The 22,311-nt window shown below is 40.7% G+C and overlaps 1 protein-coding gene across 5 annotated transcripts in view; it reads left to right on the forward strand.

Moving 5' to 3' along the window:
* The window catches only part of ATP11B (ATPase phospholipid transporting 11B (putative)), a 123,033-nt gene that overhangs the window by 76,911 nt on the left and 23,811 nt on the right, over positions 1-22,311 (forward strand). For all 5 annotated transcript variants that reach the window (XM_074298285.1, XM_074298286.1, XM_074298283.1 and 2 more), the window contains 10 exons: positions 25-93; positions 1,214-1,287; positions 3,274-3,377; positions 7,000-7,181; positions 8,579-8,782; positions 9,328-9,481; positions 13,215-13,317; positions 16,079-16,224; positions 17,821-17,880; positions 18,837-18,964. In XM_074298285.1, the coding sequence (XP_074154386.1) occupies positions 25-93; positions 1,214-1,287; positions 3,274-3,377; positions 7,000-7,181; positions 8,579-8,782; positions 9,328-9,481; positions 13,215-13,317; positions 16,079-16,224; positions 17,821-17,880; positions 18,837-18,964 (1,224 nt within the window). The remainder of the gene's footprint in view (positions 1-24; positions 94-1,213; positions 1,288-3,273; positions 3,378-6,999; positions 7,182-8,578; positions 8,783-9,327; positions 9,482-13,214; positions 13,318-16,078; positions 16,225-17,820; positions 17,881-18,836; positions 18,965-22,311) is intronic.

Consider the following 22,311-nt stretch of genomic DNA (forward strand, 5'->3'; position numbering starts at 1 on the left):
ATGTTTCTCTCCCTTTAAATTTAGAATTGGTGTCGTATTTATGGGCAGTACTGAAGAAACTATGGAAATTAAAACCCTTGGAAAAGTTGAAAGGTAATAGTACCTAACTATTCTTATTCTCTAATTATTAATTGCATGTTATTCATCATGTAGAATGAAATCTGTGTTGTCTTGCTGTGTGAATGCAATCATAGAGGTAATTTTCTTCAGTCCTCTGATTATTAATTTCAAGTAAATTCTAAACAATGAAACATGCATGCCAAATGTGTCCCCAAACATTATTAAATTTTGTCCTGCAAGGAATCCAGATACAGGAAAGGAGTGTGGATTAGATGAGTCTTATTTGTCCCAAGTGTATGGCACAGTTCTTGACACAAAGTGGGCATTCTATAAGCGCTTGTTGCCTTCCCTTTGCACTGCCCTACTTTTTATAACATCACCTTACTCACTTTTAAAGATGTTCCTCAATTATTGGGTGAATATCAGTGTTAATCCTAGTTCTAGACTAAAATTTTATAAGCTCTGATTATCCCTCCGCTCACAGATGTCTCGTTGTATGAAAGTGTCATGAGGTCTTCAAAGCTAGGAAAACCTAGTGGAAGCAGTGGCAGGCGTCCCCAGACCACAGCGATGATCAATGGGTCTGATGCCAAGTCATGGGGTAGTATGACAGAGATATTTTTTTAAGCCATTAAAACTGTTTTAGTGCTTTTTACCGATTTACTGAGGAGCTTTGGTTTTCATTTGTGGGGGCAGTCCCCTTATCAATACAGCAAGTTATCATAACACAGGATCAAAAAGCAAATGCTTTTTACTAGAACATCCTCATTTTTTAAAAAAGAAAAAATGCATATAAAAGACTTTCCTTCTTTGATCACTTTAATTTTTCTTCCATAGACTTTCTGTAGTTGTCAATTCTTGGAAGTTTTCCAAATGTGTGCCTTAGTTTGATATGAGAATAAGGTTTTGGAGAAGTATTTTTTTGCCTTTTGATAATGCTTTGTTGGTCTAGTTAGTATCCTTTGGGCTCAATGACTTTATGGAATTTGTTAATAACTTCCAGATCATTTTTTGGGGAAATATAACAAATATGTCAGAGCCTATCATTCTAATACAGTTGCTTTAATAGCCCATTGTTCTTGCAACAGTCAGATTTTCTGTTTTTTAAAAAGAATTATATCTTTATTAGCCTGTTTTCTTTCTGTTTTTCCAGGTATAAATTGCTTCATGTTCTGGAATTTGATTCAGATCGTAGACGTATGAGTGTGATTGTACAATCTCCTTCAGGTATGTAATCAAATAATCTACAATTTTTAACTTGTAAAATACTTAGAATAATAAAATATTAGGATTGAAAGAGGAAGAATTTAAGAATTAGAAGAAATCTCAAATTTGTCCCATTCCTCAAAAAGAACCCCTTTACAGGCATACAAACAGGTCATCCAGCTTCAGTTTACAAACTCACCACTTTTTCAAGCAGCTTACTCCACTTTTGTATGACATGATTGTTGCAAAGTATTTGTTTTCATCAAGTTGAAATCCTTCTCTTTACAACTTCTACCTTTCATTCCATGTTTTGTACCCTGGACCTAAACAAAGTTCTTTTAATTTCTTTTCCATATGAAAGCCCTTCAAATAATGAAAAGATTTTTACCACAAGTCTTCGCTCCCTCCCCAGCCTCCAAAGTATTCTCTTCAGACTAAATAGACAATCTCCATTTCTTTCAACTGATCCTTAGGACAAGATCTTTAGGCCTTTCACAGTTCTGTTGGCTCTTTTCTGGGTGCTCTCCTGCTCACCAGTTACAGGGCACCCAGCATGATATATTTTAAGTCTGGTCTGAATGGCAGAAATCAGTGATGGCTCCCAAGTTCTGGATGCTATAACTTCTTCATTAATTTAACTTCATATTAACTTCTTTTTTGGCTGTCATCTTATACTGTTAAAGCCTTGAATTTCCATTCAAACCCCCCAAAACATTTTCAAATGAACTGTTATTTTTTTATACATCCATTATCTTTTAATAGCGAAATTTATTTTTTAACCCTAAATGTAGGATCTGACATTTATGTATATTAAATTTGGTCTTATTAGATTAGATAGATTGCATGCAATAAGATCTTTTTGTGTTTTGACTATCATCCATCATTGCAGCAATCCTTCTCAGGTTTGTTTTTGTGTGCAAATTTGATAAGGCTGTCTTCTCTGCTTTATCCAAGCAATTGATAAAAATGCAAGGAGGCACAAGGCCTTCTTGGGCTAGACCTTGAGGAGTGCTTTACAGACACCCTCTTCTAAGGAAGCTCTGATGCATGAATGACGAGACAAGCCTCCAGGGCTTCTCCTTAAATGAGTTCTGAGTCTACCCAGCTGTGTTATGGTCTAGTCTGGAGCCTTTCTTTGTTGCCACCTACCTGATGGACATTTCCAACTGCATTTTCAGTAGACATTTCAAAATCAGCATCACAGAAGTCATTTTCTTTCCTTTCATAATGCAGTATATTGTTCCAAACCACTGTTTCTATCTAGCCTGCCACCATTCTCCCTTAACCCCAGACTGGTACCTCAGGGTTATCCTAAACCCTCTCCCTAAAGCACTCTACGTGTCCAACTGGCCATTTTAACTTGACACCATCTCTTCGAGATCCCTTTAGAATACTTACCGCTACCCTCATGGAGAACCTCTCCTCCTCTCAAGTCAAGTCATCAGGCATTTATGCAGCACTTTCTGGCTGCCAGATCCAGCCAGTCCTTGCCACAAGCCCCTCCAGTTCCCACCTCAGTGCCTCTTCTTTGGGTGTCTCCCTTCCTGGAGTGCTTCTACTCCGGTCCCTCAGCCCCCAGCAGAAGGCCTTTACAGATTGCCCTGCCAGGTCCCTTATTTCAGATTTCAACACCTTATTTGTTCTGTTCTTTTCCTTTTCAAATGAACATGTGGGACATTAGAGATCTGAGTTCAGATCCTGCTCTAATGTTGCTACCTCTGCAGTTTGGGGCCTCCCTGTGCATCCAACTGCCTGCTCTCTGAGGTTCCCTTCCAACTCTAGATCCACGATACTAAGATAAAATTTTTTTTTTTGACCAAAATAAAACTGACAGAAGTAGAGAGAATTACTGTGATTTAGGAGTTATGGCCTTTCTTTGAGTCTCCTTTTTTCCCATAGTAGAGCTTCAAAAACTATCTTTGTCTTCTGCTTTTTTATGACTTTTAACTACTTGCAACATTCCCAATCACAATTCAAAGGAAATATTGATTTCTTCTCTCTTCCCAGGTGAGAGACTCTTGTTTTCTAAAGGAGCAGAGTCTTCAATTCTTCCAAACTGTATTGGTGGTGAAATAGAAAAAACAAGAATTCATGTAGATGAATTTGCTTTGGTGAGTATAAATTTCAATAGCAGCTAAAATATATTAATAACGTACATGTTGGGTCTTGGGGTTTTTTATTGTTATTTTTTTGCATTATTAATTTTTCAAAAACTTAGAGAAATAGTTCTTTCATGACATTTACTTGATTGGTATATAAAACAAATGCTTTTATGCTGTAGATCACCGGGGAGGGGGGGGGAAGGGGGAGGACGGAGGAGGAGGAGGGAGGGAGGGAATGTGACAAAGCCAGCTTGTGAGTGTAGCTTTCTGGCGCCATTTCTATCCAGAACTCTTCCTGTTCATCCAGACTGCCTTCCTCCCTCTGGTGAAGGACCATGTTGTCAATTTATTTAGGATGCTAGTGACCCCAGGGACCCCTCATTTTACAGAGGAGGAAACTAAAATGCAGAATGAAAGTGAAGTGTTCTAGACTGCTCATGCTCACACAGACTATAAGTGGAAAAGCTGGGCTTTGCTCTCAGGTCTTTTTCCTTCAAATCCGGCACATTTCCCACTGCACTGTGTCTTAACGAAGGGCCTTGAGATAATTGAGGATATGTAGCTTGCAGAAGAAGATACTCATGTGGGGCATAGTATCCACTGCCTCAGATTTGAAGAGCTTTCAAGTAGAAGAAAGATCAGACTTGCCATCCTTGGCCTATTAGGCCAGAATATAGAATATTCACTGGACATTGGAGGGGGTAAGATGTTTGGGTGGCAGGGGCTGAGTTTAGTATAAGAAAAAACTTCCTACTGGTAAAGCCATTCAAAAGTGGAATGGGCTATCTGCAGAGGTGTTGGGATCCCCTTTGTCAACAGTCCTTTGACCAAAGACCCAAAGACTGCTGTATGGAATGGGCCAAGGGTTTGGGACTGGGGAGTCAAAGCAGCTGTCTTTTGGTTTCCCCTGTAAGTCAACTTCTGTCAACTGATTACAGTTATGGAATCTAAAAGGCCATTTCTTCCATGTACAAGAATCCCCCCCCAGCCAGTCTTCTGCTTCTAAGTCAAAAGTCTCCAGTTTTTGCTTCCCCACACATACACACAGCTTCTCAGAGAGTTCAAGGATATAGAAGTGTTCATAATCCTGTGTAGATATAAGTTGGTTTTAAAGGAAAGATTTGTAAATCAGGAATTTCCTCTTATTTATAAATTGATGTGTTTCTACGTCTATATTTCTCAGATTTTTATTTTTTTAGGGAAAGAACATTGGTGGATTCTCTTGCGAAGGCATGTAGATAGATAATTCCTTGTGCTCTTACTTCATTAGCTAACTTCAAACAAATATATTATCTCAAAAATCATATCCCCCAGTGTATAGGGGTCATTTCATAGCTTTCTAAGTTATTAAGTGAAGCTACTTAATATAAAAGTATTAAAAAAAAATAATATCTAACAATAGCTAGTATTGGCATAGTATGTCAGTGTTTGCAAAGGGCACTATCATTTGAATCTCACAAAAAGAAAGGTAGCAACTATTAATATATACCTCTTACAACAGTACTAAAAACAAAAGATTAAGTGACTTGCTTAGCAAGTCTTGCTGAAGCAGAATTTGAACTCAGGTCTTCTCAGTGTTTCATCTGTCATACTTACCACTCCATTAAAATGTTGTTGTTTTTAATTCCTCGGTTCAGTTCACACCACTGATGTGCTAAATGCTATCCTGAAAAGTGAAATAATTTTACAATAATGCTTTTGAAAGCCTTGATTAAATTTGAGAGACAGAATGCAGACTTTCAGAATATACTTAGGAGGCAAGGTTACTGTCATATAGCATTTATTTATTTATTTATTTATTTGTAGCAGAGAGAGAGAAATGGAGCTGATAATGGTTTAAATTAATAACAGCTAATATTTCTAGCTTGCAAAGCACTATGTTTGCTCTTTTGATCTTCTCTAGAATCCTAGGAAGCAAATGCTGTTATTCTCATTCTATAGATGGTGTACCTGAGGCTGAAAGCTGACCAAATTTGTCCAACATTGTCCAGCTAAAGTATATGAGGCAGGGCTCAAATTCTAGTCTTCCCAAGTCCTAAGTCCAACTCTGATAGTGAATTAAGCTGTGCTGATAAAATATGTTTCTGCTAACTTTTACACTATTATGTTGAAGCAGTCACATCCCTCTTTTCTTGCCAGGACCAAATCATCAACTCATCTCTTTCCAGTTTTGGTCCTTCAGTCAGTCCTCTTTTTCTAAATTTCAGTCTTTTCATATCATCTAGGTCTTTCCTTACTGTTTTCAAGCATATCTTATCTTCCCCATCCTTATAAAAGCTTGATCCAACTATCACCTCAACTTATCATTCTGTATCTTTTCTTCTAGAAAAAAATTGCCTCCACCTCTTCCCCTTGCATTCTGATTTCCAATCCTACCACTCATTGGAGACTGCTTCATGATCTCTGAGTTGACAAATCTGGTGTTCTTTCCACAGGCCTCATGTTTCTCTCGTCCTTTCTGCACTGTTTCACACTGGAACTACTCTCTCCTCTTGGATATCCTTTTCTTTGAGTTTGTGTGTGCTATTCTCTGTTAGTTCTCCTGCTGTTGCCTGGCTGAGCCTTCTCGGTTTACTTTGAGGACTAGGTCTCTTCCAAAGCTTTTTCCCCAGAGCTTTGTCCTTGGCTCTTTTTTGTTTCCCATCCCTTCCCTTTCCTTCCCCTTGCCCTCCTCTCTGCTCTTCTCCCTCCGACACTTTTTTCTTTGCCACTTTTTTCTACTCCCCTTCCTTCCCTCTACCTCCAAACAGATCCATGGGTTCAGTTGTCACCTCTGCATAAATTATTTATATAACCACATTTCTGGCCTTTACTTGTCACCTGAGCCCTTCTCCCACCTCTCCACTTGGTTTCCCTGCAGGCATTTTAGATTCAGCATATTCCAGCGTTTAGCATTGTGCCTACCTGGATAGCCATTCCTTTTCCAATATCACCTTTTCCTTTCACCCAGGTTTTCAGCCCCAGAGACATTTGTGACTTTCCTTCTGTGTCAGCCTCCTACTCCCAAGTGGAGTAACTAGTTGAGCTTTGTTGACTTTCCCTCTGGGACTTTTCTCATAAGTGTCCCTCTCTCTGGGCCCACCGCCTTCTCCAGGACATCCTCATTTCTCACCTTCCTTGATTTTTCTGCATCTTTCCAGACCAAACCGGATTGACATTCCCAAAGTGTAGGTTTGCTCAGGGAGTTTTCATACCTTCCTGCTGCCTCTAAGGTAAAACACAGGTTTCTTCCTTGGATATTTGGAGCCTTTCACAGTCGGGCTGCAAGCCTCCCTTTCCAGACTGATTATACATTACTCCCAGCTCATCTGCTGCTCTTCAAATGACATCACGCTTTTGGCGTCCCTCCTTTGCCTTTGCTCCTTTGAGGATCAGGGTTTGTTCCACTGGGTCAAGGTGCAGCCCTCCCCCCAACAGAAGGGCCTACCTGCGCAGCTGCGACGAGCCCCTGGTGCCTACCAGCCCTGCTGGGTCCTGAGCAAAGCTTCTCATAGGGGTCCCCCAGGGTGGTGCAGGCCCCCAGCAGGACTAGGAAGGAGGGCTGTTGGGGGGCTGAGGGGAGAAGCAGACTTGGCCGATGTCGTGGTGATTGGTGTTAAAATGGGCCCTCCCACTCTTGTTTTTGCCCCAGAAAGGGCTAAGGACTCTGTGTGTAGCATATCGGAAGTTCACGCCCGAAGAGTTTGAGGAAGTGGATAGACAGCTTTTTGAAGCCAGGACGGCCTTGCAGCAGCGGGAGGAGAAATTGGCAGAGGCCTTTCACTGGATAGAGAGAGAGCTGCTGTTACTCGGGGCAACGGGCGTGGAGGACAGGTGAGTGAGGGGCCCTATATGGGGAGCGGGGTCCTTCCAAGTCCCACCTCACCCCACAGGGCTCTCCCCTCCTTCCCAAATCTAAATCTTTGTCCTCACCCTCCCATCCCCTCCTAAAAAAATCTGAGAGCCCCTGTTTGGAGGTTGTCTGGGAGTTCCCTCTCATTGTCTGCCGTGCATCACCCTCCAAGTCTGCCCACCTCATGAGCCTTCTGGCCTAGTGGATGAAGGGTGATGGGTTTTATGTCAGACACTGGGCTTGGCGTTCTGTAATTATTGTCTCCCTTCATCCTCACACCTGCCTGGAGAGTTAGCTGCTGCTGCTGTTGCTGTTCCCACAGTTGAGGAAACTGAGGCAGCCAGCAGATTACTTGCCAAATGAGAGCCTTTCATCTCAGAATTAGAAAGACCTGGGCCCAGGTCCTATCTTTGATGCCTGCAGCAAGTACCCTCAGGATCAGGCACACATTCACTGAGCTTTAAAATACAGAGTTATCCATGTTTTCTTGACTGTTTACTTTGTTAACGATTTTCCAGTGACATCTGATTTGGTTCTAGATACTCTGGAGTGGGTTGGGGTCAAGGTCCTGTGTGTTTGGTCCCTCTGTCTTGGGCAGCTCTTAGGATCAGAAGTTACATAACTGTTGCCAATTTTCAATGAAGAATTTTCCTCCCTGGGATTTACTTTTGGTCACAGGTCTGACCCAAAACAAGACCTGCCCCACCCTTTGCCCCTTCACCGCCTTGTCATCTTCTGATCCTCAGAAGAATGAAAGTTTCCTGAAGGCAAAGACTGTCCCACCCAGCACATTACCTTGTACTTACTAGTCACTTAAAGTCTTTTGCAAACTATCGGGGCTCAAAGGAAAAGGAGAGGAAAACATAATGTTTTTTTTAAATTAAATTAAATGTCTGGCCAAAGCTTTGCTTTTTATCCTGGTTTACAACAACAATGAATTCAGTGATGATTCTTATCTTTCTTTGGTTTTTGGGATCCATGGACATCAGTATATACTTTTTCTCCACTTCTCAAGTGTCCTCAGATATTTATCTTTTCAGTAAGTTCTAGAGCCTTTCATCCTTGAGCTGTAACTCTTGAGTTATAGGGAAGAGAAGAATATTCCTTTTTCTAAATACTCATTTACATTTTGAAATTTAAAGCTCTGTGGCAAAAATGGTAAAAACTCTTAATGAATATAGGTGGCTCATCTGACCTTGTGAAGATGTGTCCCTCACAATTCGGGTGTCCGACTTCCAATACAGAGACTTTGACTTAACAGGGCCTAACTCCGGGACAGTGACCCGGGTGTTGTAGAATTGAGGATCTGCACATTGTTCTGCTGTTGGCACCCACCAGCCTAATGGGACCTGGGGAAAATGCTTTTGATTCTTTTCAGGCTTCAAGATAAAGTGAGAGAGACCATTGAAGCCTTACGTATGGCGGGCATCAAAATCTGGGTGCTTACTGGAGATAAGCATGAGACCGCCATCAGCGTGAGTCTGTCGTGTGGACATTTTCATAGAACCATGAACATCCTTGAACTGGTCAACCAGAAATCAGACAGTGAATGTGCGGAGCAGCTGCGGCGACTGGCCAGAAGGTACTGTGGGCTCGGGGGAGTTTTCTGGGCCCATGGAGGCCTTTTATCCATTTCTGCTTCGCTCTCTGTCCAGCCTCCTAGGGATCATCCTTGGTAGCCTCTGATGTCAGGCCTGGGTGGACAGTTTATCCTGGGAAGGTTTGAGTAACCAATAATTGTATTGTTAGACTCTTGTCTAGAGTTCATCTCGCCCAATTTAGAGTGATTCATCCTCTGATTGGCTACAGGGCGTAATACTTTTGTTTCTCTTGTGGTGGAGGGGAGAGGGCTCAGAGCTGGAGTCAGCAAATCACTTAGACTTGAATTGCATTATTTATACCTTGGGGGTTGGATTCCCTGACTTCTGGGGCCCCTTTCCTCTCTAAATCACAGTCTGCTCCCTCTTGAATGTGGAATGGGAAACTGGGGAGACGGCCTGCTCCTCTCTGAGAATTCTGCCGCCTGTGGGTATTCATGCGGGCCAGTCTGGGGACAGACTGCAGAAAGGGGCAGGAAGTGCCCAAAGCCTTCGGCTGGAAATCAGGGTGCTTGTTCTTCTTTTTCAGAATCGCTGAAGACCATGTGATCCAGCATGGACTGGTGGTAGATGGGAGCAGCCTTTCTCTGGCCCTGAGGGAGCACGAGAAGATCTTCATGGATGTGTGTAAAAGCTGCTGTGCTGTGCTCTGCTGCCGCATGGCCCCGCTCCAGAAGGCAAAGGTGGGTGCTGCCCTCAGGTCTGCAGGCTGGTGGGCCCCATGTGCGGGCAGCCTGGTCCTTCTTAGCCTCTTGGATTGACATTAGAGTCGGGAAGCCTCCCTCTACCCATGACATATTCCACTATCAGAGTCAGTGCTTCATAATTAGAGTGCTCGGTTTCTGGGAGATAGATTCATCACATCAGACCCCCATGTTTTTCCCTGGCTTCACTCCCTTGGTGCGCCTTTTATAACAATGACTGTGTGGCCATTTTTTTTTTTTTTTTTTTTTTTTGCTGGATGTATGTTTTACTTTTCACAAGTTTATAAATTTTAAATAGCAGAGAATAAAAGCTGGACAAACTCATTATCACTAAGAAAGTTTTCATTTCTTGGTCTCAAGAAGGGCATATGTAAATTAAATTTAATTCAGCAAACATTCATTAGTTATTTTTATAACAGGAGGCATTGTGCTAAAGAACAGGAAGATTCAGAGGTTAGATAAGGATACACATTGAGATATCTTTAGTTCTTGATAAGAGCCTGCTAAAGTCCCAGGCCAAGGTTTTGACTGAGTCAGGGTGGTTAGAGGGAGCATGTGGTCGGGGGCTCTAGAGTAGGAAGGATCTGAAGGGAAGCAGAGTTTGGGGATGAGAGAATCAGGAGCCCAGGGTCCAGCCTCACAAAGCCAGTAGGGAGTGGGTACCCCACTTCTGAGCTAGATCTCGGGGTCCCAGTTTTACCTCCCTCGTTGGGCCTGGGCCTGATTGCGACTCTGCCCTGTAGCCTGTGCCAGAAGAGCAGGGAGTCTGTCTCTACAATGTCAGACATGGGATGTAAGCAAATAGTTGAGCTTAAGTGGAAGAGGACCCCCTTCTCAGTCAGGCTGGAAAGGGGAGGTAATGCCCCATTGTGGAGAGGGGAAAGTTTGAACCTTGTGTGGGAAAAGGGCATCTATGGGAGAGGGCAGGTGTCGGTCACCCCAAGTGCTGCAAGGGCCAAAATGTGAGAGCGAAAAGCACTTGAGGAACCGCACTTGGAGAGCAACACTGTCTTATTTTTTGTTGTTGTTGTTGTTGTTGTTTGTACTTTAAAAAAAAATCCCATTAAAAATGACAATTGTAGTGAAATTCTACATTATGAAGCTTGCAAATACATGTATATTCCCATTTGGCTTTGGAACTTTCATTAAAAATTGAAACCAGTTGTGAGCACATTGTGTTCCTTAAACCATCTGTATTGATGCAGTTATTCATTCTGTGAAAAACTGCTTTTGAAATAGTAGCTTGGCCAGAAAGTCTTTCATGTCTGAGTTTTCCCTGCTCCTAAAACTTTGTAAATTGGTTACAAAAATTGACCACAGTATTTATGCCACACTCAGCTTGGACATTCTGGTTATCTCAGCTTGTCAGAGAGATGACTGAGGGACCTTGGGTCTAGAGCTTGAGGGACCTCTGACCAGTCGATCAGCCAATGAGTTAAGTACCTACTGCACGCCAGCTCTGTGCTAAGCATTCAGGACACAAAAAGAGGCCAAAGGCAGCCCCTCCCCTCAAGGAACCCACCCCTCCAATGGGGGAGGCCACGAGCAAAAGTATGCACCAACAAGTTACCTAGAGAATAAATAGGAAAAGTCAACAGAGGGAAGGTACTAGGATGGGGAAGCCTTGAGTAAGGCTTCCTGGAGATGAGGTTTTAGTTGGGACTTTTAAGGTCAGTGGAGCCAAGAACAAAGGGTGCTGCAGGCCTAGGGGACAGCCAGAGAAATGCCCAGGGCCCAGAGAAGGCGTCTTTTCTTCATAGAATAGCAAAAAGTCTGGTGTCAGTGGATGGAAGTGTGGGGTGCAAGGAGTAAGAAGACAGGAAAGGGGGTGGGGGGGAGGTCACAGAAGGCCTTCAAGGCTTGGCAGAGGGTGCTATACCCAGCCTTTTCCTCTGGACACTCTGGAACCCAGGGAGTGACACAGCTGCTTGGAGCAGGGATTTGGCAGTGCTGGAGGCCTTCCATAGTTTCATCTGACCCCATGTGAGGCTGTTTACAACTGGGGAAACTGGAGGCAGGTGGAAGTTCAGGATCACCCCCAGAGAAGCAGTCGGCGGCACTCCCTGGACCTGGGGCCCAGTGTGCCATCTGCTCAGTCTCTCAGTTGTCTCTTGGGACATCCCACTGGGCCTGTGTAGCCCAGGTTAAGTGTTGAACAAATGCTTGTTGACTGATTGACTGGCTTAGAATTGTGGGCTGCCCAAGGGGTGAGCGAGAAATGCCTGAGGAGTGTCGGGGAAGTTTAGCAGATTTCCTACAGGGACATGGGCAAGTGAATTATGTAGATGCAGGTTCAGAGCAGAGGCTAGCTAGTGACATCCATAGGTTAAAAAAAAAAGGCTTTAGGGTGGCTTCCTTGGGGGTGACTGCTGGACAGGGAAAAGAGCTTGACCTCCAAGGGGCACTTGGGCCTTGGAGGGTCTGGGGGAAGACAAAAAGTGACCGGGGAAGAGAAGGCCTCCTCGGCACTGCCCTTGATGCTGTGCACGCCTATAAATGAAACCATATCCGTGCTCCCTCTCACAGGTAGTCTTGCTGGGATTTTTGTGTGCGCAACTTTAAATTCTGTCAGGTCCTCCCTTTGAAGTGTTCAGCTCTGGGCAGTTTAAAAAGCTTCTGTAAAGTGCAGCCCCAAGACTTTTCTTAGTGGGTACATAAGCTGTGTGGAGGAAGAATGAGACTGCTGAAGAGTTAGGACAGGCCCACAGAACTCCATGGGTCATGTGGATTGTAATACAAGCTAGCCCTTGTATAACACCAGAGGTCTCATAGAGGGCTTTGCAAATATTGCCTCCTTGTAGTCTCACTGTCAATCTGGGAGGCAGATGCTATTACCCATTTTCTAGATGAAGAAACTGAGGCAAATAGAGGTAAGTGCCTTGGGCAGAGTCACACAGATTGTGTCTGAAGCAATATTTGAACTCATCTCAATTACCCGGCAGCTGACTGCCTGCGAAAATACTTGTTTGTCTAAGAAAGAGTCAGAGTTTGTCTGCATTTTGGAACTGACATGGATTTAGCTGTGAGATTATGAGACACTTTGAGGGAAGTTCCAAAGAAGAGACACTTCTCTGCATCTCCTTCTGATCTCAGAATTGACAGGGAGCCTGGGTATGGGAGAAATTTTGATTATGAATAGTTAGGATTCATAAAAGATAAGTACAGAAGTTTAATTTACAGGGAATTGTTTTAATCAATTTTAAATTTTCTTACACAAGTACTCCCCCCCCATTCCTAATCTTCCCCTTTAATTTTCATAAATTTAATCTCACTCAACTAAGCAAAAATAAGAACAAAAATGCTTATAAGTTCTGCTTCCACTTTAAATTCATAATTTTTATGCTGTCAAATAAACTAAAGTTTGTTTGAAAAGGAAAATAATAGTTAAAATTTGGAAATGCTATCTTCATGTTTTCTCTCTCAAATTTATTTTAGTCTAAATGTGTAGAACTTCCATGATGCTCCTTCTCTAAAATTTTGCTATTTCTCAGATGTATATGTCTAAAAAAACATGTAAATATGTTTCTTTGGATAATCTAATGGTTTGTAGAATTAAGTATGTTTGTCATTGACTATTTAGCAAAAGATGATTCTGTTAAGAAGGAGAATCTTAATACTTATTTTTCTAGAAAAACTGTGCTGTGTTGACTTAATGATTCATATCTTGTAAGAACTAATTTTATGAAAACTAATTAAAATTATCCATTTTCAGGTAATAAGACTGATAAAAATCTCTCCAGAAAAACCTATAACGTTGGCCGTTGGTGATGGTGCTAATGATGTAAGCATGATACAAGAAGCACATGTTGGCATAGGTGACTGACTTTTTTCTTAACTTTTTAAGCTGCTAGTAGTCAATGTTCTGAACTTCCCATTTGAATCATCCTTGAATAATCACTTTCTTAAAGAATTTCTGTTGCAAATTAGAGAGCTCACAAATTGCTTTAGTGCCTTAAATTGATGACTCATTATAGTAATGACAGAGATGTGACTGAGTCTGTGGCTTGATTAGCATGGGGAGCACTGTTGAGAGGAAGTTCCCAGCTCAGGGGAAGGGCCCCCGGAGCTGCCGGGGGCAGAAGGAAGCCCAGGTTCTCCTGGCTCTCTCTCCCGGCCCCATGGCACCCAAAAGGTAAGTGCGGGGTTCAGCTGCCCCAGGATTCTCCAGTACTACCATGTGCCAGGTAACTGCTGGCTGTAAATTCGTTGTCTTAGAATTTTCAGATTTTAGTCTTTGTTTTCTGAGTCCTCTGACTTGGATGAGAAACTTGGGTCTCATTTCTTTTTTCCTCTTTTTAAGCTTAAATCATCCATTTTAGATCAGGTACTGCTGCCACCTCTAATGATTATACTCATAGTAACTTTTACAATGTACAAACGTGTGGAGTGTGGAAATAACTCTCATGTCTAGAATAACCCCCCACAGGCTCATGAAAGGGACCTTTGAAACTCTCCACCTCTTCCTCCTCTTCCATTGGTAGAGGAGGAGATTGAGAACACAGGAGTTGGTGACTTGCCCCCCAGTGCACAGTGAACATCAGAGCCCCTCTGACTCAACAAGACCCCCTCCCAGAATACCCCAGAGCCTCCCTGCCCATGAGCCCAGACTCCCCCCTGGTCCCACCCTGGTGGCCATCTTCCTGGGACTTTTCTGATCTAGGGCCGCCCCCTCCCACAAATGATTCTGTATCTTTTGTATGAGAGGCAGCTTAGCATAGTAGGTAGATCCATCTGTGTAGTCAGGAGCTGGTCAGCTGCCTCGGTGAGCCACCTGCTGCTGCCCAAGCACCAGGCAGTGCAGCCCCATGGTCTGATAGGAGAGAATGGGCCGCCCCAACAAAGGGGTGCCTCAGAGATGAGTGCAGTGAGCTGGCCGCCAGCTCCAGGGGCTTGGAGGCTTCCTGCAGAAGGGGGGTTTGAGGGGTGCCTTGAAGGAAGAGGGAGGGAATTTCAGTGCAAGGGGACAGGGCGTCGGTGAGGTGGACAGCAAGGGGTTGGAGTCATGGGGTCACCAGGCATCAGCATTGGGGGGAAGAGGGGATGCTGATGGGCTTCCCTGGGAGTAGTTACAAGCCAGCAAAGCTTACTAAAGGGGCAGGAGGAGCCGCAGGTCAGCCTGGGCTTTGGGAGAAGCATTCACACAGAACTGGGCTGATGTGGGGAGGCTTGGAGCTGCTGGGAGATGGTAGGGGCCTGCCCTGGGGTGATGGCAGGGTTGGGGGATACTAAGCACCAGGCCTAGAGTAGGGAGGATCTGAATTCAGATAGCCTAGCTGTGTGACCCTGGGCAAATCATTTACCCTGTGTGCCTCAGTTTCCTTATCTGTAAAATGAGCTGGAGAAGGAAAAGACAAACCTCTCCAAAATTTTGGTCAAGATTTGTGTGAGGCACAAAGAGCTGGACACAACTGAACTAGAACTACAGTTTGAGAAGAGAGAAGGAGGCAGGTACAGGCATGGTCAGCAGGCTGGATATCAGACTTTTGTCTAGGAGACATTGGGTTGGAGATGTCTGCCAGATATTCCTTCAGAGATGGTCTAGCAGGGAGTTGAAGATGTGAGACTGAAAGTTAGGGCTGCTAGATCTGAGGATTATCAGTATGAAGGGGATCATTGAAATAATGGGAACTGATGGGATCACCAAGAGGTATAGGATGGAAGGAGAAGAGGTCCAGGATGGAACCTCAGCAGATGCCCTTGGTTAGCACATAGAAGCTGGGGTGAGAAGGGGAGGGAGGGCGGTCCAGAGGAAGCTCTTGGGAAAGGGAAGTTAGATTCTCTGCCGAGATGATTGGGAGAGTGATGGGGAAAGTTTGGCAAACCTGTGGGCCAGTAGGAGAGGGAGTCAAGGAGGTGTGAAAAGCCTCTGTGTGGGATCCCCAGCTGCCAAGTAATTTAGGAGGAGCCACAGATATTTGCTAAGTTGTACTTTTATTCATTTTGTTAAATGGGTCCCACTTACATCTTAATCTAACCTGAGTTTGATACCTGCAAGACTTTTCTTGAGTGGACCAGGAAAGGGAACTTCATCATCAGAGATCCCTCTGTCGCTGTTTTTTAAAGACTGTGTGAAGGTTCTGTAAAGTGAAGTTATTTTGCTTTTATACTATTTAAATAGAAGCTCCTTGAGGGCAGAGACTTTTTTCATTTTTGGCTTTATAACTCCAGTGCCTACTACAGAGTACTTAAGTAGAGGTTTTTCTTTGGTTGATGTTTGGCGGAAGCTGATCCTGTCATGGACAACATTATTCTTATTTGGTCTTGTTTAAAGCTTTTGTCCGTAAAATAGTTGCATCAAAAATTGTCTACAACAGCCGTTCTGTTGTGAGAAAAGTAATCCAGTTGTTTAAGGCCATGACAGTCAGGGTGAGAGGGTGCAATGATTCAGTGAAAGCTCAAAGAAGAGCAGAGGAAGCCCAGAAAAGCCGCAGGGCTCTTTGGCTTTGTTGGGCACACCAAGCTAAAGTTGTTGTACTCTGAAAGAACAAAGCATTTGTTGCTATCATGAAGGATAGCCTGTACTGATTTTTTTTCTTTTCTTTTCTTTCTTTCTTTTTTTTTTTGCCTTTTTAACAGGAATTATGGGGAAAGAAGGAAGACAGGCTGCACGAAACAGTGACTATGCAATTGCAAGATTTAAATTCCTCTCCAAATTGCTTTTTGTCCATGGCCATTTTTATTATATTAGAATAGCAACCCTTGTACAATACTTTTTTTATAAGGTAAGCAGAGAGGCAATTGGTGATTCATGAAATCTGGGTGCATCACAATTATACATATAGAGAGTCTAATTATATAGAAAGAACCTAATTTTCATGTACATTATTCTAAAGATATTTTCTTTTATAAAGAGTAAGAATTTGTAAAATATACTAAGAACATATAATTGTGTCCTGAACAAGCAAGAGGATTTTATTTGATAGCAAATAGTATGAAACTATAATTTTTTTTATTAATTGTAGGCAGCCCCCAGCTTATATAGAAATTGTGTTCCAAATATTCATTTTTTAACATAATATTTTGTTTTTCCCTCAATTACTTGTAAAAGCAATTTTTTGTATTTGTGGGTTTTTTTTTCCTTTTCCCAAATGTTCACTTTAAGATTTGGTGGTTAGGCCAGTGCAGGAAAAACAATTAACCTATAATGAGCCAGTTGTAATTTTTTTAATTGCATGTTCATGATTGCATTTCCATATGTTAGGAGTGTATCTCCACCATACTTGTAGTTGAAGAGGATTCTCTCCTTTGTCTTGATCCCTATTTAGGTGTCAGTAAGGACAAAGGTTGCCCAGCTCCAAGCTAGTACTGATGCCTTTGACTTAGTAGCCACCTTACTTGTTCCAGCAGAGTTTGAAGGAGTGAGGAGAAAATGGTACAGGAAGAGAAGCTTTTTGTGGGATGAGGAGCAAGCTACAGAACAGCTGGAGAGGAACCAGAGGAGAAGGTTCTGGAGTCTAGGGACTCTGTGAGACAAGAGAGAGGAAGGTCAAGAGCTTTCTGTAACTCCCTAGAGATTCTCCTAGTAATTCATGCCAGTGCAGATTGTGCTCTAGTCCTAGTCCAAGTGAGAAGCACCTGGAAAGGTGACAAAGGAAGAAAGGGAGAAGGGGAAAAGAGAGCACCTTATCCTGCTAGAGGAAAATTCACATTTGATTATATATGACAGCACAAAAAATATTAAATATTTGCTGTATGTAGAATACCATTTCAGGGCAAGAAATATTAAAAGGGACAGACTCAACTTAGCTGCTCCTCTAAAGGAGCTTCATTTGGGGGAGCTCCAGGTGAAAAGTGTTTGCATATGTCTATAAGGAGGTAATAGAAGCTTCTTGAAAATGATTGTTCTTGTTTTTTATGTATTAAATGTATAATTGAACTTTTTTTTTGTATTTTAATTTTGAGTTTTTTAAAACATAATCATAAGTATTGTGTTTAAAAAAATGCTTTCTGTGGTCATGAGATTAAGAATATTAATTAGGAGGTCAAAATCCTGGTATTTACTTAGCCAAAATAAGACAAGAAGATTTGAATCCCCGTCTTTGTGATGGCTCTTAAATTTGTCTTCCTATAAAATAATATGACAGTATCCAGGATTATTCAGATCAAACTCTCTGCCTCCTCAGCCAGTCATGTATACACATTTTCATTCCTCATTTGTTATCCAGTTCTAAGAAGCTTTCATTTCTGTTTGTTTTTAGAAAACGGTTCCAAATACTAAGATAATAGGGATTTTTGTTAAATACAGCTAGTATACTTTAAATTTTGTTTTTGTACTAAATATATCTAATGGAAAATTCTCTTTTCATCTTGCTTTCCAGAATGTGTGTTTTATCACACCCCAGTTTTTATATCAGTTCTATTGTTTGTTTTCACAACAAGTAAGTAAAATAGGTATATGTTGTATTTTGTCCTTTTAAAAAATAATAACTAGTAATTATTTAGAACTTTAAGATTTACAAAACACTCTGCATGTCTTACCTCTTTTGATTGTGACAGCAAATCACCAAAATAGTTATGATTCTCAATATTCAGATGCCTCTGTGGTCTTACTAATCTTTATGTTCCCTCCAATCATATAAATTGCTACCCATCTATACTTCCCACCCTGTAGGATTCTCATCTATATACTCCTGTACATTTGCCACAGGGAGTCCACCCACTGTACTGAACCTTGTACTGGACTTCATCTCTATATGGTATCTTTTGGGCAGTGTCTAGACATTGTAAAAGGACCAATGTAACCGTCCCTCTCCCATCTACATGACCAGTTCATCATTTCTTTGTGTCATATATGTACGACTTGCACACAACCATTATATACCTTTCTGTTGCTTTCTTTGTAAGAATTGTTCTTTAATTTTTTAGACTCTTATACTCCATGTAACTAGTAATACCAGTAGGATATTGATTTTGTATAAATCTTGTGGTCTTTAAAGTTGATTTGGGCTAAGTAATCCATGATCCTTTCATTTCAGAATGTATGATTCTATAATTGTAGGATTATTGTAAAGATGAAATGAAATAATGTATAAAAATACTTTATAAAACTTAAAACAATGTATCACAGGTTCTTAGATTGTAGTCTTTGAATTTATTTTTAAAAAATATTTTGATAGCTTTCAGTATAATTTTTTCCTTTGTAATCCATGTAATCCACTTAATGCATTTGAATGTTATTCTAAAAAGGGACTCTGCCCAAGGGATTTGTGACACATGAAAGGTTAAAAACTCTTTTTATACTGTCTATGTAAACATCAGTTATGACATACAGATGAGTGTGATGTCTCTTCTGTAATGGAACATCTCAAAATTCTCCATGTGTTTTTATTTCTAGACACTGTATGACAGCGTGTACCTGACTTTATACAATATCTGTTTCACTTCCTTACCTATTCTGATATATAGTCTTTTGGAACAGCACGTACATCCTCATGTCTTACAGAACAAACCTACTCTATATCGGTAAGCAGATTTCCCCGTCTCTTAAATGTAGAAGCAATAGAAACAACTGACTAGTCTTTGTGTGGAGTTTTTTTAAGTTGTCTTTTAAGACCATATCTGCCTCTTCCCAACTTTTCATGAAGATAATTGTAATTTATGAACTACTGTGGGGGGGAGGAGGGTTTCTCCGTAGAAAGAGAAAAATAATTTATTCTAATAAGAGACAGAAATTTAATTTTAAATTCATGGAAAAGATACCATGGTATAGCTCCAACACTGTTTGGGAAAGCTTTTTTCTCTGAATATATGCTGGTGATTAGTGAAACTGTAGCTCTTCATCTGTTTAAAAAGAAAAAACAACTAGAATTAAATGAGAATTCAAGTATGGTATAAATGTTTAATGCAATGAACTGGTGTCAAAATGCATGTATCAGGGCATTCTTTAGATCAAGAGGTATTTTAGTATTTAGAGGATTTATCTTTACCTAGATGATAAAGAATTGCACAGAATATTCTCTGCTTCAAGGCCAGGGATACCTAAAATGTCATATCATTTCATATTTGAAATGTTCGTCCAAAATGAAGGTCCAAAATAACTCTAAGGAAGAAAAGAGTCCACAAGCTGCACATATCACAGCGAAGTGATAACAATATCCCTGTTGAGACTTTTACGGATGAAACTAGGGATAAAGCTGCCAGCACCCCCTTTAGAACATAACTCATGATGATGATAGACAACAATGAGATCTGGTATGCTGTGGCCTTGACTGTCAGTCTCCCTGTTATGTAACTGTATCACAAGATGAAAAAGTGTGGGCATTTAAACAAAAAAAAAACCTCCAAATTAAAGCACCAAATACTTTTAGTATTGTGTTTATTACTTTAAGAAGTTAAACTGTTGGAATATAATCAATATTCCAGTCAATATATAATCAAACAGATTGTAGACTATGTAGAAACCACCTGGCTGTACATGGCTGTATCATGGAGAGAGTTGAAAGGTGCTAGGAATGTCATCATAGAAATTAGAAAGTTTTCTTGACTTTTTATTTCCCTTGTTAGCCCAACTCTACTAAACTTAGGATGATTACAACCTGTTACTGTCCTTTAAAAAACACAGTGAAACATCTCTGCTCTCATAGGTTAAGCAACATTCTCAAAGTACTGTTACAACCCAAATATGTCTTATGTCTAGTAAATAGATAGTCCAGCTTCAGTTATTGTAGATTTTGGTTTGTGGAATTTTAATTGTTGAAATTTTGTTATGTCTGTTTTGGATCGTGGAGAATAAAAAGTTTGGCAGAATAGTAAAAGTTCAAAAGGAGATTTGATATTGCAATTTAAATAGCTTGGATCTCCCCTATGAGCTATTATTGGCTAAAAAAAAGGGGGAGATGGATAAAGGCATAGTCATCAACACAGACTATCCACATAATCTCAGGATATTTACCTGCTGTAAAGCAATCACTCCAATGAGTTAGCCTAAACACTTTAGAAGCTGCCTAATCCAGCAAACACTTGATCTTCTTTGCTTTGTTGAGTTAATAGTAGCAAAAGATACTAATTTAAAATGTAAAGTTAATTGCAGAATTTTCTGTAGGATATAGTAGAAGATTATGATCAGAATTGCTTCATATTTTAGCTAAGTTGCAGGACATAAAATAAATTCACTTGAAATCATCAGCATTTCTATATATTAACAAAGTCTAGCAGCAAGAGACAGAAAGAGAAGTCTCATTTAAAATAACTGTAGATAATATAAAATATTTGCATTTTTACCTGCCAAAAAAATCTAGGATCTGCATAATAAAATTATAGAATACTTTTCACACAAATAAAGTCAGATCTTAATAATTGGAAAAATAGCAATTGCTCATGGATAGCCCAAGCTAATTAATATAAGGCAATTCTGCCTAAATTAATTTACTTATTCAGTGCCATACCAATAAAACTACCAAAAACTATTTTATAGAGCTAGAAAAAAAATGATAAAATTCATCTGGAAGAACAAAAGTTCAAGAACATGGAGGGAAATAGTGAAAAAAAAAAATGCAGAGAAAGGTGGCCTAGCCAAACCAGATCTAAAGCTATCATAAAGTGGCAATCATCAAAACTATCTGACTAAAAACTAGAGTGGATAGATCAGGGGAATACATTAGATACACAAGACATCATAACAACATAATATAAAAAATAATGACATAGTAATAAGTCAGTGGCTTTAGTCGTGTATTGTTTGATAAACCCAGAAGATTCCGGATTTGGATTGCCAAAAATTGCTGGGGAAACTGGGAAATAGTATAGCAGAAACTAGAATATTATGACATGAAAAATGGATAATTTTGATTACATTAAAATTTAAAAAGTTTTGCACCAAGTCAGTGCAGTCAAGATTAGAAGGGAATTAGCTAGGAAACAATTTTTACAATCAGTGTTTCTGATAACGGCCTCATTTCTAAAATAGAGAACTGAGTCAAATCTATAAGAATACATTTCATTCCCCAGTTGATAAATGGTCAGAGTGCATGAATAGGCAGTTTTCGGATGAAGAAATGAAAGCTACTATAGTCATGTGAGGAAAAAAAGCCAAAATTCGATTAGAGAAATGCACACTAAAACAACTCTAGGGGCAGCTTGTTGGAGCAGTGGATAGAGCACCAGAAGACACTTAATACTTCCTAGTTTTATTACCCTGAGCAAGTCACTTAACCTCAATTGCGTTAGGGGAAAAAAACCAACTCTGAAGTACCACTTGATACCTATCAAATTGATTAAAATGACACAAAAGGAAAATTTTTTAAATGTTGGAGAGGATGTGGGGAAATTGGAACTTTAATGCATTGTTGGTGGTGTTGTGAACTAATCCAGCCATTCTGGAGAATAATTTGGAACTATGTCAAACAGCTGCAAAACTGTGTATACCTTTTGATCCAGCAATACCACTACCAAGTCTCTATCCTAAAGAGATCATAAAAAAAGGAAAGGCATCCCCACGTACAAAAAAAAAAATATTTATACCAGTCCTACTTATGAGGTCAAAGAACTAGAAATCAAGGAGATGCCCATCAGTTGGGGAATGGCTGAATAAATTGTGATTTATGAATGTAATGGAATACCATTGTACCTTAAGAAATGCTGAACAGGAAGATTTCAGAAAAACATGGAAAGACTTATATGAAGTGATGCTGAGGGAAGTGAGCAGGATTGAGAAAATATACATAGCAACAGCAGAATTGTACAATGATCAGTCTTCTCATTGTAGCCAAAGACAATTCCAAAAGACCTGTGGTAGAAAATACCATCTATATTGAGGAAAGGATTACTGAGTCTGAATGCAGATGGAAGCATACATTTTTCACTGTTGTTTC

The sequence above is a fragment of the Sminthopsis crassicaudata genome, chromosome 3 (genome assembly GCF_048593235.1).
Source record: "Sminthopsis crassicaudata isolate SCR6 chromosome 3, ASM4859323v1, whole genome shotgun sequence".
Taxonomy (NCBI): Eukaryota; Metazoa; Chordata; class Mammalia; order Dasyuromorphia; family Dasyuridae; genus Sminthopsis; species Sminthopsis crassicaudata.